Here is a 14,783-nt window from a genome sequence, read left to right as displayed (position 1 = left end):
ATGGAAATTTAAGGTTATTAATATTAATTTAAGGCTGAAAGGTATGTATATATATATTGCTTTACATATATTCAAATTTGCATTTGAATGAGTGAAAACAGGCAGCACTGTTGGGACATGACTGGGTCAGATGCTGTGATGGCAAACGTCACATCTTTTAACTTTAATTTTTACAAAGGCCCACAGACTGTGAGGGCAAGTATCATAACAGCATAACTGTAACGCATGAAGATCACAATCAAACTACCTGGACTCGTACAACCAGATTTTGTGTGAATCATCCTATGGCATGACAGACTGTTGACTGATGCTATAATGCAATGGAAAACTACAGCAATTTGTTCATGCATTGTGTATTTCTTAGTGTGAAATACACAATATTTTACAACCCTCTGGGTTTTGTTACTTTGCTCATTTTTGCAAAATCTTGTTAATAATGATGCACAGTGATATCACTATGTGTAACTGACTAAAGGTAATAGGCAGCTTAAAAAGGAGTCCAAAATTTGAACCAAATATGTGTCATCGGTTTTCAACCTCTCTCAGTTTGTCTTTGGTCTCCCTTCCCTTGGCAAACAGACGCTGACAATATGTCAAATTGTACTTTAGACTGTCAAAAAAAAACTTCCTCTTACTTAAGTAGAATAATATTCCTAGCAACGAGAAGAAAAAAAAAGTCAGTTTCAACATATCAAAAAAACATAAACAGAGGAGAATGAGCATAAGAAACAATTTAAGGCAAAGGCCTGTGCCAAGTCGTATCAATGCTCTGTGCTGAGGGATGTAAAGACGCAACCAAACACTTTGACCTACGGAAAGTCATGTGTCAGAAGATGTGATTTGGGGTCGTCACTCTCTCCCTTCCAGATCTCCGTCCCATCACTATGACTTTAACCTTTCATTACATACATGTGACATACAAGTGTGCGTGTGAGGGCATAAATGCAGTCCATTGTGTCGGTATAAACCAGCCATACCAGTCTCTGTGCCAATTTTATAAGTGTCAGTTACTTGTCTACACATCAGACGAGAGGAAACTTCTGCATTTATTTAGACTCATGGCTCTGTCCATCCAGTAAATATCAAGTCCAAATGTGATTCTGTCTTAATATTACATATAGAAACAGGTCACCCACTGTTGATATAAAACACTGTTCAGTGCATCTTTGCAGCTGTGCAAAGCTTTTCCACGTCTTACAGAAGCAGCAGGCAGCTGTTTTATGCCCCCCCCCCCCCCAAAAAAAAAGCTTTTGACAAACCTGCTGTAGGCTGCCTAGCACCAGACAGCAAAGTTAAATGCAGAGGAAAGTGGAGCTAGAAAGCTAGTTACTGTCATATTAAAAGTGGTAGCAAGTAAAACAGAGCAAAAAGGAGAAAATACTAGGTTTGAATTAATTGGTTGAACAGAAACATGACTCCACTCAGATAATTTAGTTAGTCCAAGTCTGCTGGGTTTACACTGGGGCACTTTTTGCTAACTTCAGTAGAAGTAAACATGCCATTTGTTTCTGTTGTTACCTGTTTCTACAGGTGCTGCGCTGCCTCCTTGTGGACACGAAGTGATTTAGTTTAAAGGTTACAGTTAAACTCACACCTTTCCATGATCTTCAAGCACCATGATACCTTCAGCACAGTGCAGCCACGCTCCTTAGTCACAGAATAACATTAAATACCAAGTTGAAGAATGACAGGACAATGACTTTCATTCACGTTTTACTGATATTGAAATCAAATGGTCAATGAACACGCATGGTCAAGCAACAGCTGGCTGATATCTAGTTCTCTTTAAAACCACAACTGTCTAATTTCAGTGACGTAAATGTTTTATATAATGTATATATACTGCCTTCTGTATATGTACAAAGGTACACACATAGAGTACATACACACACACACACTGCTGAGGTTTAAACACACATACAAACGGGTCACATTTATTGTAATGACCGGACTTTGTTCAGTTCCTGACTGGAGAGGGGAGAGGCTTTTCAAAAGGAAATGCATAGATTGGAAAATTTAACACAACATGCCACAAGCAGATTCTAAACACACAGTTCAAAGGACACACACACTGAATTTGGAATTTTGTTGTTTGGTCCTTAAAAAAACAAACAAAAAAAAAACCCAAAACAAAACAACAAAAAGAAAAATCAGAATTTTTTTTTTTGTGAGGATGGGACATGAGGTGATGTGTTAAGAGGGCAAAAGGTGATTAAATCCATTTAACATCGATCAACCCTCGTAAGTCAATGAAAGGATTCATAAGATTGACAGGTTAAGAGTTAGAGTACAGCATCATGGGAATGATATTGTTTGGGGGCCATGAGAAGCAGGCTGTAGTGTAGCTGTAGGCCCAAACAAACATCAACCCTTCCCTTTTAGTGTCCCAACTCACCACCCTTACATAAGTGTTACACAAGTCCACAGACCATGAGATGATGATCTCTTTAAACAACAAGGAAGAGGAATTACAAGGTCCTGACTGGTCTGTGGAAGAGGTGCACTTGGGTAAAAACCTTTTGGGAAAATGGTGAGCTGGTGCTTCAAAGCTAATCTCTACAGCCCTGCAAGGAAGAGACAGATGGGGATGGGACCACTGGCTATATCCTTCCACTGGGGAAAAGAAAACAGGGCTGTGTATGGCAAACAGATATGGAAAGATGAGGTGCAAGCCCCCTTGTCTTTATAATACAGATGGTGGGACATCGGTAGTTGGGTTGGTTGGTGTGTGGTGATTGAGGATGATCCAGAATGACGCCCAGCCTCGGGCTGCCTAGCGGACGAGCGGGGACTGCTTCAGGGAGATGAGGACGGAGCGCATGCGGGACACGTCTTTGGCCTGCTTGCTGGACTTGGGGTTGAAGTCGCAGAGCCGAGCCACCCGCTCCCACTCCGTGCCGGGGTTGTTCTCATCCAGATCTGAAATCATGGCCTCCTCAGCCGCCCTACATGCAACAGGGAAGAGGAGAAGGACGGGACACGCAAGAGAGAACAGTCAGTGGGGGAAGAGGTAAGATAAACATAGATGTACGCACAGCCCTGAGAAAATCCTCTGCTGATCATCAACAAACACAAGTTCTCGTGGAAAACTTGGCAGCGCCTCCTGGGCTCAGCAGTGGCATGACTGACTGAACTGCCAGATAGACACAAGATAAGTTCAAATTTCAATCTGACATCAAGATGTGAGAAATACTCCCCTAATGTGTATAGTACACATAAATCTCCACGATATAACTCATAACAGATACGTCTTTGTTTTATTTACTATTTATTTATTTTTATCATTGTTTTTTTCTTGGCTTGGTGGGAGTTTGTTGGTTCGACAGAGTCTATCTCAGGGCAGGACAGTCCGATCATCACACAGAAACAAGACATCCACCTGTCTTTATGCTAACAAAGGGAAACGAGCTACAACAGTTTCATTACCTGTGACATGCCCCCAACTCTACTTACACAGTAACAGTACAGTCACCTGTATTTTCAACTCTCCACAACAGTAAGGGGCAGTACATACAAAACACTGATGAGAAATCCAAAGAGAAAACAAACTGAAGCCGAAAAATAATAATAATCAAAAAGACTGATAAGCATTTTTGGTTGGTTAAAAAGGCAGTTCAGTACAGAACTGAGGGAGGGGACTTTGCCCATACCCTTATACTTGGACTTGCCCTGTAGTTGCATTTTTACAATGTTCTCTTTCCACAACAAGACCCAAGTATAGGGATGACAAGCTCATCTGTATACTTGTCCTTGATTAAAAAGGAACAATAATGGCAAGTTCTAATTTCTTTTTTTTAACCAAGCCCAAAAGAATTGGAAAGCACTACTGGGCCTTAGCCATGCATTATGCTGCGGCTGAAAAGCAGGCTATTTGAAGGTGTGGCAAAGAATGTGTTTACTTTTCATGTGTCATAATTGTGGAACTGGTCAATTAATGTTTTCTTGGTGAAGGCTGGTGTGTTTTTAAACCATCTATCAAACAAAAAATAAATAAAGAAAGAAAGAAAGACATTTATACTAAAGGACTGACCACATACTTGAAATTAAAACACAAAAGTGACAAAAAGAACAAAAGAAAAAAAAAACTTAAGAACTAAAAATGGATCAGTGCCACTATCACAAGACATTTTGAGATGCAAGCCACAGATTATGGCTAAACAAATGTAAACCCTCATCACACCCAACCCACAAAACATTGCATTAGTTAATTCCACTGCCATATTTTATTTCTATTTACAAAGACTGTTTTCTAGTCCCCACCCCACCTGTAGGCACAAACTCAGCTACTAATTACAACACAGTACACAAAGCAAAATGAGGGATGAGAAGCCAATGAACATTCACTGTCACAACCGACTACAAATACACAAGGGACTAGAAGGACCACAACACCACAGAAGGGACAGTTTACCAAACCTCTATCTAGGCAGTGGATCTAACTCTTGGGCTAGTAAGCTGTGGATCTGTACAAGGCATAATTATCTAACACACACACATACACACAAATAACTGAATCTACCCCCTGTCAAAAATATAGAGTATTTGGAGGTTCTGGGGTTTTATGTTTTTACTTAACTGGTCTAGGCGGTAGCAAGGATGGTTAATGTGTGTGCTTTAAGGTGCATAGGAAAAGAAAACAGGGAGAAACAGTTTCACAAGTCAGAATTTAGAAGAGAGAGAGAGAAAGGGGGGAGGGGACGAAATGAAAGACAACAAAAATGAGCTAAATGCAGATGTTGAAAGCAAGCATGCAAAAGCAACATTTTTTTTTTAACTTCATATTTTTTCTGCAAAGTATTCTACAGAAAGAACAGTGTGCAGCCTTTGGTTTGGTGAGAGTGTATCTCGTGCCATATTCTTGTCAAATACACACACAAGGAGTTTATAGCCCGGAGGTCTCCTTTATAAAACGTTTCTAATAGGTTGGGTCAAACACGAGCACTGCTTGACTTCAAAAACATTCTAATGTAAAACAGACAGCAAATAAGTTCATCTACACACAGTTTTTCTTTCTTTAAAAATCAACCATTCACATCGTTTATTTCACTGCTTTGCTAATTGTTCCCTGCTCACGCTTGTTCCAGAAAGTTTACAGGCACTGTTCAGAGACTGTGTAGAGAGGTGTTTTTTATTTTTTTAAATCACAACTTTTGCGTGGGAAGTGGTATTCACATCTTTCAAGCCCACGTGTTCTTAATGAATGTTTATAAATGAGGCCCCCGCAGTCCCTGTCGCAGACTCATACCAACAGGATGAAGCAGCAAGAAGTGGTGTGATTCAGTGTCATCCTACAGCAACACTGCTGAGGCTGAAAAGCAGTTTGTTCTATACTAGAATCCAAGACCAAAGCTAATAATAATAATAATAATACGCTGTGTAGGCTGCATTGAGATGTGCACATTAAAAAAAAAAGTAAACGACTGAATGAACAATAAAATACCTCTTTCCCTAATCAACAGACAAAAATGACCCAGGGACATGAATTTATCTACGCTGAGTTACAGATACAAAATAAGGGTGATGTCAATTTTAAAAAGAGTAACAGCTCATCAACCAACTCAGTGAAGGAGAACCCAAATATAAAGACGTGACCAGGAAAGATATCAAACTATTAAAAAGCAAACATGACAGCTTTCAGCTATACATAAGCATAACTTGCTACGAGACACCTGACCTTGAAAACCTAAGGCAAAAAACAAAGAAACAAAACGTGTGCACCACAATGCAGGCTAACTGCCATTCCCAAGTAATTTGATAGCAAAACCAAAGGCTGCACAGCTCAGGCTATTGGATAGCTAGCTTGGGCAAATTAGCATGTCATCCTGTAGGACAGCAGTAGCTACAGAGCAGCTAACATTCTAATAAAGCATGAACACAGTTCAGTTTGAAGCAGTTGTGTATTCATGACATGACCAGTGGTGCCAGCAATAAAATCTTACTGTACATTTAATTTTAGCATTAATGAGACGCAGAGAGAAAGAGAGGCACAGTGAAAACAGCGAGTGCTGGAGCTTTAGGAAAACCAAACTTAAACTGTTTAGTGCTACCTGTAAGTGAACTGAACCAAAATCATGGATACAAAAGTGGAAACCTGCATATCTGAAGAGGTGATTAATGCCCTAAAACAGCTGATGACCTTTCTGCAGCTTATAGGAGAATTAAAATATATCCTCAAAGGCAAAATAAGGTATCAACTCGTATGTAAAAGAACATATTTCATGTAAAAGTACATAAAATGATAAAAGCTATAGTTTGAGAGGATGTTTTAATACATTGCTTGATGAGGAGTTCCACCTCACTGAGCACAGATGAGTTCAGAAAGGAGTATAACTTCACACACTGTATTTAAAACTAACTTTTTTATGTTCTGTTTGGCCTTATCCTGTTCTGTACATAGCCCTTGTCTTTTATATAAGTGAGCAGCTAGGGTGAGGATTTAAGCAGGGAGCTCATATCTCATTTTACAAACAACTCTCGAGATAAGGAAAAAAGTCAAATAAAGTTTAGGTGATACTAACGAACACACCACGTCCACTTATAAACACACAATTGCTTCAAATAAATCTATAGGCATCCTACTCCTGCATATATTTTGTAGATTAATTAGGTGAAAATCACAAATATAAAAGGTGTTAAGTGGAAACAAAATATTTCATATAATTAATGTAAGCAAGTGATAACCGTTGGAAATGTTTTGCTGAAATGAGTTGAAAGGAAATGGTTTATAAGTGAATAATGGATGAGAAATCAACACAGGTGAAAGAATTAATTAGGTGATGAAAGAATTAATTTGACTTCAGTGGATGTGACTGAGGAGCCTGGCAGTGAGTATGTAGAAGCATGCAGTCATTCTCTTTACTGAAATATCCAGCCACGAATGGCATGCAGGCATGTGGGGTGAAAATTACTGCACTTTATAATAAAAAAAAACAAAAGCAACAATTACAAGCTACATGAGAAGAGAAACCGTTAAAAATCCAAGTAGTTAAATATGGGAAACTAAGGATGGAACTAAAACATGGCAACACATGGTTAAACTAATGCCCTAACTAATGTCAGGAATATGATGTCAGTGGTTGGATGCTGGGAGCAGATGACGATGGAGAAAACAAAAAACAAAGAAAAAAAAAAGAGAAAATGAAAGAGGAGGATGTTAGTTGGAGCAACATACACATAACCAATGAGCTCAGAGAAGGGCTGCTTGTAGAAGTCTTCATCCAGCACCCTGGACAAACATCCGCCCAAACGACAGAGCAGCAAGAAGGCAGGAGAGAAGAGAGACAGCGGTAAAAGGGAGAATAGGATGGAAAAACAAGCATTACAGGTTACGACACAATAATACGCTCAGGCATATAATCACAGGCTCAGGTTTTTGGATGGACTAAATGCAGTGTTGGGGGTGGGGGGAGTTCATTGTGTCAGCCCCCTGAAATCTTTAATTACCCAGCACTGGTGATCCACAAGACACCATTGGTCCTTCACATTTAAGACAAATTAGGTAAGTGAGAGAAAGACTTCAAAACGGTATCAAATTCAAATTTTCCACTTTCTGAAATCATTCGTCAATTTGTCGGATCAAACCTACACAGTAGGTGTGAACTATGGTGAAACTACATAACTATTTACGTAAGTAAAAACTGTTCAAAAGATTATAGAGCAGAAACAGCTTTCAATCAAGCTGATACACAGGGCTGCCTTATGAGTGTGGAGTCATGGCTGCTGGTAGTTCATTATTAATACGGCAGCAGGGCTACATTACAGTGCAGGAGAAACTTTGCCAATTCAACCTGTCAAAACGATGAGTTACCTGGTGGCTGATGGAGTACACAAATACACCAGCCATTTGGTTTTTAGTACATCCATATATTGTAGTACATGTTAACAACCAGGCGAAAAAGCAACACATTAGTCTTACAAAGTGTTATTTTAATCTAGTCAAGAGCAATTAACCTTAACACCTTAAACGTGTCAACTAGTATTTTATCATAAGCCTGTACACTTGTAAAAATGTTTTTTAATCTACATTTGAATTTTAGTTGTTAAAAACCACTTCATGTTATGATTTAATTTTGTACAGAGCAATTCTTAGATACTTTTCCTGAGCCACTGCTGCACACAAAAAAATAAATAACAGGAAGCTAAACCCACAGTTTATTGGAGGAGCCCTGTGGATTGTCCCCAACAATATATGTTGCCAGTGCAACAAGCCAGGTTGTTGTTGTCGTTTGATGTGACAACTTTAGTTCGACCTGGTACAAAGATGTTATTCATCCACCCCTGCCAATTCACGAAAACAGATGCAGTGTAATTCTAAGATAATAATATAAACAAAATGTAATGGTTGTTTTAAGCCTCCATGATAAATCCAGTGTAAAGTAATATCGAACTTTAGCTGACAGGTAAACTTGAGTAAACTTTAGTCTAATCTAAAGATGTTTAAACTAAACAGCTGATAAGTAAAGAGTGCTGTGTGCTGGGAAGCATTACAATAAATACTGCACTGGATTGTAATAGATTGTAGAAGTTTGAATTGGCTCAAGGTTATTATGGAGCCGGATTTTGAATAAACACTACCTGAAAAGAGTATGTTTGTGCCAAAACATGAGATGCTACGATACAACTGTGAATATTGTGCTCTTGGCTGATCTACTGTAGCTTCTCATGTTGGCCCCTAAACTAAAAGGCTTGTTTTCACATTATTGGCCACAATTATAAGTTAACATATGAACTGATAAGTGGAGGGATGGGGATAATGATGAAAAGATATAGTGACGTGTTGGGGCGCTAACACATTGTCCTTTCTGGTATCTCACAGTGGATCCATTTCTTTTTCTGCCAGAGAGCCACGGAGCCAAACTATAGTATTCGATTATATGCTCACCTGTGCCTAAACCCAAGACTGCTGCTATTATTTCACAACCATTAAGAACCTTTTTAAATATTCAAACATTTTCTGAGACTGTGTGCTGTTGTGAATCCTCCATCATCATCATCATGGAATCATCATCATTCTTCTTTAACAGTAATAGTCCTCTGTCCTGTTTCTTTCCCTCTAAGACACCAGTACCTGTTATTGGTTTTGGTTTTTTCCAGCTGCTCATTCTGCCTGGCATGCCACTCCTCCAGCTCCACCTTGGCCTTGTCCTTCCACTCTGACTCCTGCTTGCGAGAGTTGGCGTCTGGGGAGGGAGATGAACGAGGAGAGAAACAATAAAGAAGATCTGCTAGGCTTGAATCTCCAGCGCTTGGCACAGCTGTCACAAAACGAACCGTTATTTCTTCACATCTCAAAGAGCAAGGTCTGTCCTGTTCTCTTTGAGAAAAAAACTTTGTGTTAAGTGCTTACCTAGCACTTCCAGCCTTTCTCTTTGCTCCTCCCTCCACTTGCGTAAGCTTTCAGGTTCGGCCTGCAGCCGGTCTGCATTGGAAATTGCTGCATAAGCATCTGATGGACCGTTGCTTTCCTGAGAAACAAGGGAGATAATGATAGGAAGGTGACAGGAAAACCATTTTACCAATGACATTTACATAGACATGGCAAAGAAACAGTCCCACATCCTGAATGATTCAATAATTCATCTTTCCAACTATCACCTGGAATTTGTTAGGACATTTTGAATCAGCTATTGTTGTCAGTCTCTTGCCCTGATTCAGATATGCATGACGTTCCTATGCTTGTAAATGTTAGCTGTATGATGTTTGAGGGGCTCAATTAAAACCAAATGTGGCCCACTTTGAGTTTTATCAGCTAAGTTTCTCTCACAGCAACAAAGAACTCCTGACAGTGCAAAAGCCAGCAATGTTGCAATGACAGCACAGGAAAAGGAAGTTGGAGCAAATCTTCATTCAGCATCTGAGGTTAGTAATACAATCGCACTGCTACAGTGACATATTTTTCAGACTACCACTTTAAATACTACAAATAGTCTTTATATTTCATGCAGTGAGAAAGCTGCAGAATTGATGCAGCTAATGATTAACTTTAAAACCAACCAACAGGTTACCAACATTTTTAGTAAGAAAAAAAAAACACAAGTAAAGGTTTTGTTACCCAGACTGTGCAATATAAACATGCATCACTGTTTGCAGGACAACTTATTGGTTCAACTTTGACCCATGGTAGTTCATGTAGTTGTATGTGCACACTATTTTTTTCTGTGCAATGAAACTTTATTGTTGGCATTTCAGGTGGACTAACTGTCAGGTTTACACCCAAATAAAGTAATCTGTCTTAACTGTTGGCTTATTTAAAACCTGTCCAATCACCTCAATGTTGTGTTGCTTCACCCATCTGACTTCTTTTGAATGATGTTGCCATGTTTCTAGATCTAAGCAATTTTCTTAGTGAGCACAACATTATAAATACTGATAGGAATTATGGTCAGGTCTGAGCAACTACTCTGGTGAGTGCAACGTTATTTTCATTGATTAGACACAAAAACACATGGCTCTTAAAAGGCTGAAAGTAAAAGCTCTATTATTTAGAAGTCAAAACATCAAAGATCTGTGTACGTCATGGGTACAAATAGGCTGCTGTCAAAATCCCCCCCTTCACAAACAACACACAGAAGAACAAACAATAGGGAAGACAAACTCTGACAATTAAAGAGCTAAAAGAACAAAGGCAAATAACAATAAGTAATTAAAGCTGCAAGCAGCGATGACGGGCCCTCGCACCCCTTGCGACCCAGCGGAGTCGGAGCCGGCGCAGCCAAGAGTACCAGAGTCCCCCTATGTCCTCTCCTCTTCTACCCAGTACACGTCATAGTACAAACAGGTTATTTCCTGTTACCAGCAGGGGGCGCCACGAGTAAGGCGGGGGTTTGACATATGGAGCCGTTCAGGGCAGAGCCCTCATCATGCTCATAAAGTTTGAAGATGTTTGGATAAAGTATGTGGACGTGAGAGCCATTCAAAATGTCATGGCAAATTCACCAAACGCCACCGAACTTTGGCGAGCCACAGAGGCCACACCCTTTAACTTAGAGAAAATTCTGTTATAACTTTTGATCATCATGGTCTTGAGGTGAGGTTCACCAGATATGAAGTTGATCGGGTGAAATCCCTAGCACGAGTTCATCCGCATACCAATGGTGGAAAGCACTGAAATTTGGCCGCCAAAAACAAAATGGCTGACTTCCTGCTGGGTTGAGGTCATGGTGTCAAGAGACTTTTTTGTGCGTCCCGAAGTGTTCTTTATGTGTACTGATTTTCATCTTTGTATTCCAAAAAAACCCATATGGAGAGGGGTATTTTAAATCTTCAAGGGGGCGCCGTTGAGCCATTTTGCCCCGCCCAATTACAAAAACCCCATCAGAGTCTAGGACCAGCCCCCAAGAACGTGTGTATGAATTTTTATGATCATAGGAGGTGGTTAAGGTCATTACAAATCCAAACGTAATTTCACGGCGAGGGATCGTCAGTTGCCGCGCCGCCACACAGATGCCATTGCACCCAGCTTCACGGCCTTTATAATGTAGCTTCACCAAGTAGTTGGGAAGGTTGTAGAGCAGAAACCAAGCCGATGGTGTCAACTATTAAGGAGCAGTACACTTCAGAGTAAAAATAGGTCATTTCCTGTTACCAGCAGGGGACGCCACGAGTAAGGCGGGAGTTTGACATATGGAGGCGTTCAGGGCAGAGCCCTGATCACGCTCATAAAGTTTGAAGATGTTTGGATAAAGTATGTGGACGTGAGAGCCATTCAAAATGCCATGGCAAATTCACCAAACGCCACCAAACTTTGGCGGGCCACAGAGGCCACGCCCTTTAACTTAGAGAAAACTCTGTGATAACTTTTGATCATCATGGTCTTGAGGTGACGTCCACCAAATATGAAGTGGATCGGGTGAAATCCCTAGCACGAGTTCGTCCGCATACCAATGGTGTAATTCGCCAAAATGGCCAACTTCCGACCACAATGGCGGTCTTCCTGTTGGGTTGAGGTCATGGTGTCAAGAGACTTTTTGGTGTGTCTCGGTATGATCAACATGTGTACCAATTTTCATGCACCTATGACAAACTAAGCCCAATGGGAGGGGGGTTTTGAAAATTTCAAGGGGGCGCTGCGGAGCCATTTTGCCCCCCCCATTTACAACGACCACAAAATATCAAATTTTTCACCAGACCTGATGAGTGTGCAAAATTTCAGGCGTTTTAGAGCATGGGAAGGGGTTGAAAAATGCAGTTGTTTGGGAGGAATAATAATAATAATAATAATAATAATAATAATAATAATAATAAACACTACAAAAACAATAGGGCCTTCGCACCACTCGGTGCTCGGGCCCTAAATAAATCATTACCCCATGAAGCTCTCCGTTGACAGCACCATCTAAAAAAGACACAAGTGAAATAGCTGTTAGATATGAAGCACATAAATATGACCACAAACATAATTTAACATGAATGGAAAGAAGAAAAAACATCTTAACAATGACTAGAACTAAATGGGAATCCCTTATTCTTGCTGAACCCTCAAGATTTTCATACACACATATTTCATAATATGCCATGTCAGCATTTCTGACCAGCTACAATTGCCAAACCACAACGTAGCTAAAGCTTCAAGGAAATGGCCAAAGGTCATTAAGCTCCATCAATTTCCTCTTAAGACTGTGGGGTTAGCTGGCAAATGCAGCTGGAGCAACACACAACAGCGCTGACATAAGGTAGTTCAGCTTGATGGTCAGCAATGAATGACACGACCAAGAGCTGATGTTATCAGACAGCTTCATTCATTTTAGAAACGCGAGCGAAAGCGTGGATTATTACAAATAACACTGACTAATAATTCGGAGTTTTCTTTTTATATGTTGGTGGTCATTTACCAATTTTAAACAACGAAGACACGGATTACTTTTCAACGTTAGCGAAGTCCTCTTAGCTAATTTGCTAGCTCAGCTAACGTTAGCAAGCTAGCTTAAAGACCGTCCACTCCAGTGTCCATTTGGGACCAAATTACCGTTTAACGGAACAGTTATCGTTTAGTAACAAACACAACCACATATGGTTAAAGTTGGGTTTTCTAGACAGACAATGATAACACTGAACAGAGGCAAACTGTGTCCGCTTGACCACAGCAGTCGCCCACCGTTAGATTCTCCCAGCGACGAGGGGACGTCTCCGCTGTCCAGGATGCTGAAGCCTTCGTCGTTTTCAATCCCCGCGATTTCGCTCTCCTGCTGGGCCAAGAACGCGGCAGCAGGGTCCTCCTCCGAGCCGACACCGTTTCCAGCGGCGGGTGCGTTCAGCATGTCAAAATCATCCATGTTGTGTGTACTTGTAGGTGGATAAATAGGAGAAACGGGTAGCAGGTGTAGCGGTTGACCGAAACCTACGGGAAGAAGGACGACAAAAAAAACTGCAAAGCCCAGCGAAGCGGAAACTGATAAACAACCAATCAAAAACCAGGATTGGTGACTGATAGTGCAGAGGCCCAATCACACAGCAACTGCCTCAAATTTGGACCAATCAAATCTTTAAACCCTCCTGCATACGGGTCTCATGACCTGCTACGTGCAGTCAGAGTTGTGAGAAAATTCCGCAGTCTGCGATTAGGCGAGATTAAAGTGCTACGTTTACTGTGGTCATTGTTAGGCCCCAATTTTATTCCTGTACATAGAATTTCTGTTATCAGATAAGAAAAAAAATCCAAATCCATACATTTTATGTATTTGTATGGATTTTTTTCTTTTGTAAATCCAAAAATACAGATTACATACTATGATTCTTTGGGTGACTGTCATTGAAATTTTAAAAAGCGTTCTTGCAAGTCCCATTTCTATAGTTTTAGCACAGGTTGCCATAGGTTTGCCTTGAGGGTGTCTTTTACTCTCTGCCACAATTCTCCCAGGGCCTGCTGCGGAGATGTCCACTATTTGGCTTACACACAAAACACTGTTTCAGTGTGATCACAGAAAAGGTTTCATTTTAGTCTCGGATCATAGAACTTTGCCGTCTTTATTTAAGTCTTCCTCATGCCTTCTGTCAAGCACTAGCAGAGTGGTATTCTTTGTTGGTATTCTTTCTGCCACCCTGGCAACCTTTGTTGTGTCCAGCCCTAATTATAACGTTGTGGTGGTTAATTATTTACAGCTCTGCCAGTCTCAAAGAGCTCAGGTGACAAGCAGGCACTCACATGACCCAAGGAATGAAACTGGAATCAAAAATTGACATTGTTTTAAAGTACATCACAACGTTAGTGTGATTCAGAAAACACGTGAAGTGTTGTACACACTCAGTGCTACAGCATTTCAAACTCCCCATAATTAGAAAACTAGAAACTCTAGCCTTTTGTTTAGAGGCTGAAACCTGTGCTGCTGAACATAAGAACCGCAAGGAGCAAGAACACACATCCAGTTGTTGCTAACTTTACCAAGGTCATTCCATTTCCTCTATGTGCTATGTAGATCTTATACAGATTTATTTATGTACAGAACCATAACAACTCATAAGTTTTCTAAGTCTTGGGACATAAATGGGGATTGAGGACTTGAATGGCTCCAAATTTCCCTAAAATTTCAACTGAGTTTAAATTTAAGGTAACGAATTGATGAGAATGAAAAAAGACAGAGAAAAATGATAAAAGTACAATTCTTTTACAAACCCTACAAAAACTTTTATAACTTCAATTTTTTTTATGATTGTAATGCAGGCACAGAAATTCACAATAACATCAAAATAACTGAGGAACAAGCAACATAACTGACAGGACTGCACCACTTGACTTGCAGGGTACAATTGCTAATCATCTCCATAATGAGTGTGTGGTATAATACTAA

At 40.2% G+C, this 14,783-nt stretch overlaps 1 protein-coding gene across 1 annotated transcript; it reads right to left on the bottom strand.

Annotated features, from left to right (window-relative positions):
- Positions 1 to 1,700: 1,700 nt before the first annotated feature.
- On the bottom strand, positions 1,701 to 13,358 carry clta (clathrin, light chain A). The gene is made up of 5 exons (XM_041036010.1): positions 13,094 to 13,358; positions 12,306 to 12,334; positions 9,347 to 9,464; positions 9,068 to 9,179; positions 1,701 to 2,945 (listed from the first exon to the last, which is right to left on the bottom strand). Exons 1-5 carry the CDS (start codon positions 13,269 to 13,271, stop codon positions 2,774 to 2,776), a joined length of 609 nt encoding a protein of 202 aa, XP_040891944.1. The 5' UTR covers positions 13,272 to 13,358; the 3' UTR covers positions 1,701 to 2,773.
- Positions 13,359 to 14,783: the final 1,425 nt, after the last annotated feature.

This window comes from Toxotes jaculatrix, chromosome 4 (assembly GCF_017976425.1).
Source record: "Toxotes jaculatrix isolate fToxJac2 chromosome 4, fToxJac2.pri, whole genome shotgun sequence".
Taxonomy (NCBI): Eukaryota; Metazoa; Chordata; class Actinopteri; family Toxotidae; genus Toxotes; species Toxotes jaculatrix.
Note: the sequence above shows the minus strand (reverse complement) of the source record. Positions and strands in the feature narration are given on the sequence as shown.

What these genes read in the sequence shown, in the direction of transcription:
- clta (XM_041036010.1), bottom strand. Translation starts at nt 13,271, where the DNA reads ATGGATGATTTTGACATGCTGAACGCACCCGCCGCTGGAAACGGTGTC. An exon ending in TCAACGGAGAGCTTCATGGG is followed by an intron (nt 9,465 to 12,305) that starts GTAATGATTTAT and finishes CTTGTTTCTCAG; the next exon opens with GAAAGCAACGGTCCATCAGA. An exon ending in AGAAAGGCTGGAAGTGCTAG is followed by an intron (nt 9,180 to 9,346) that starts GTAAGCACTTAA and finishes CTCCCTCCCCAG; the next exon opens with ACGCCAACTCTCGCAAGCAG.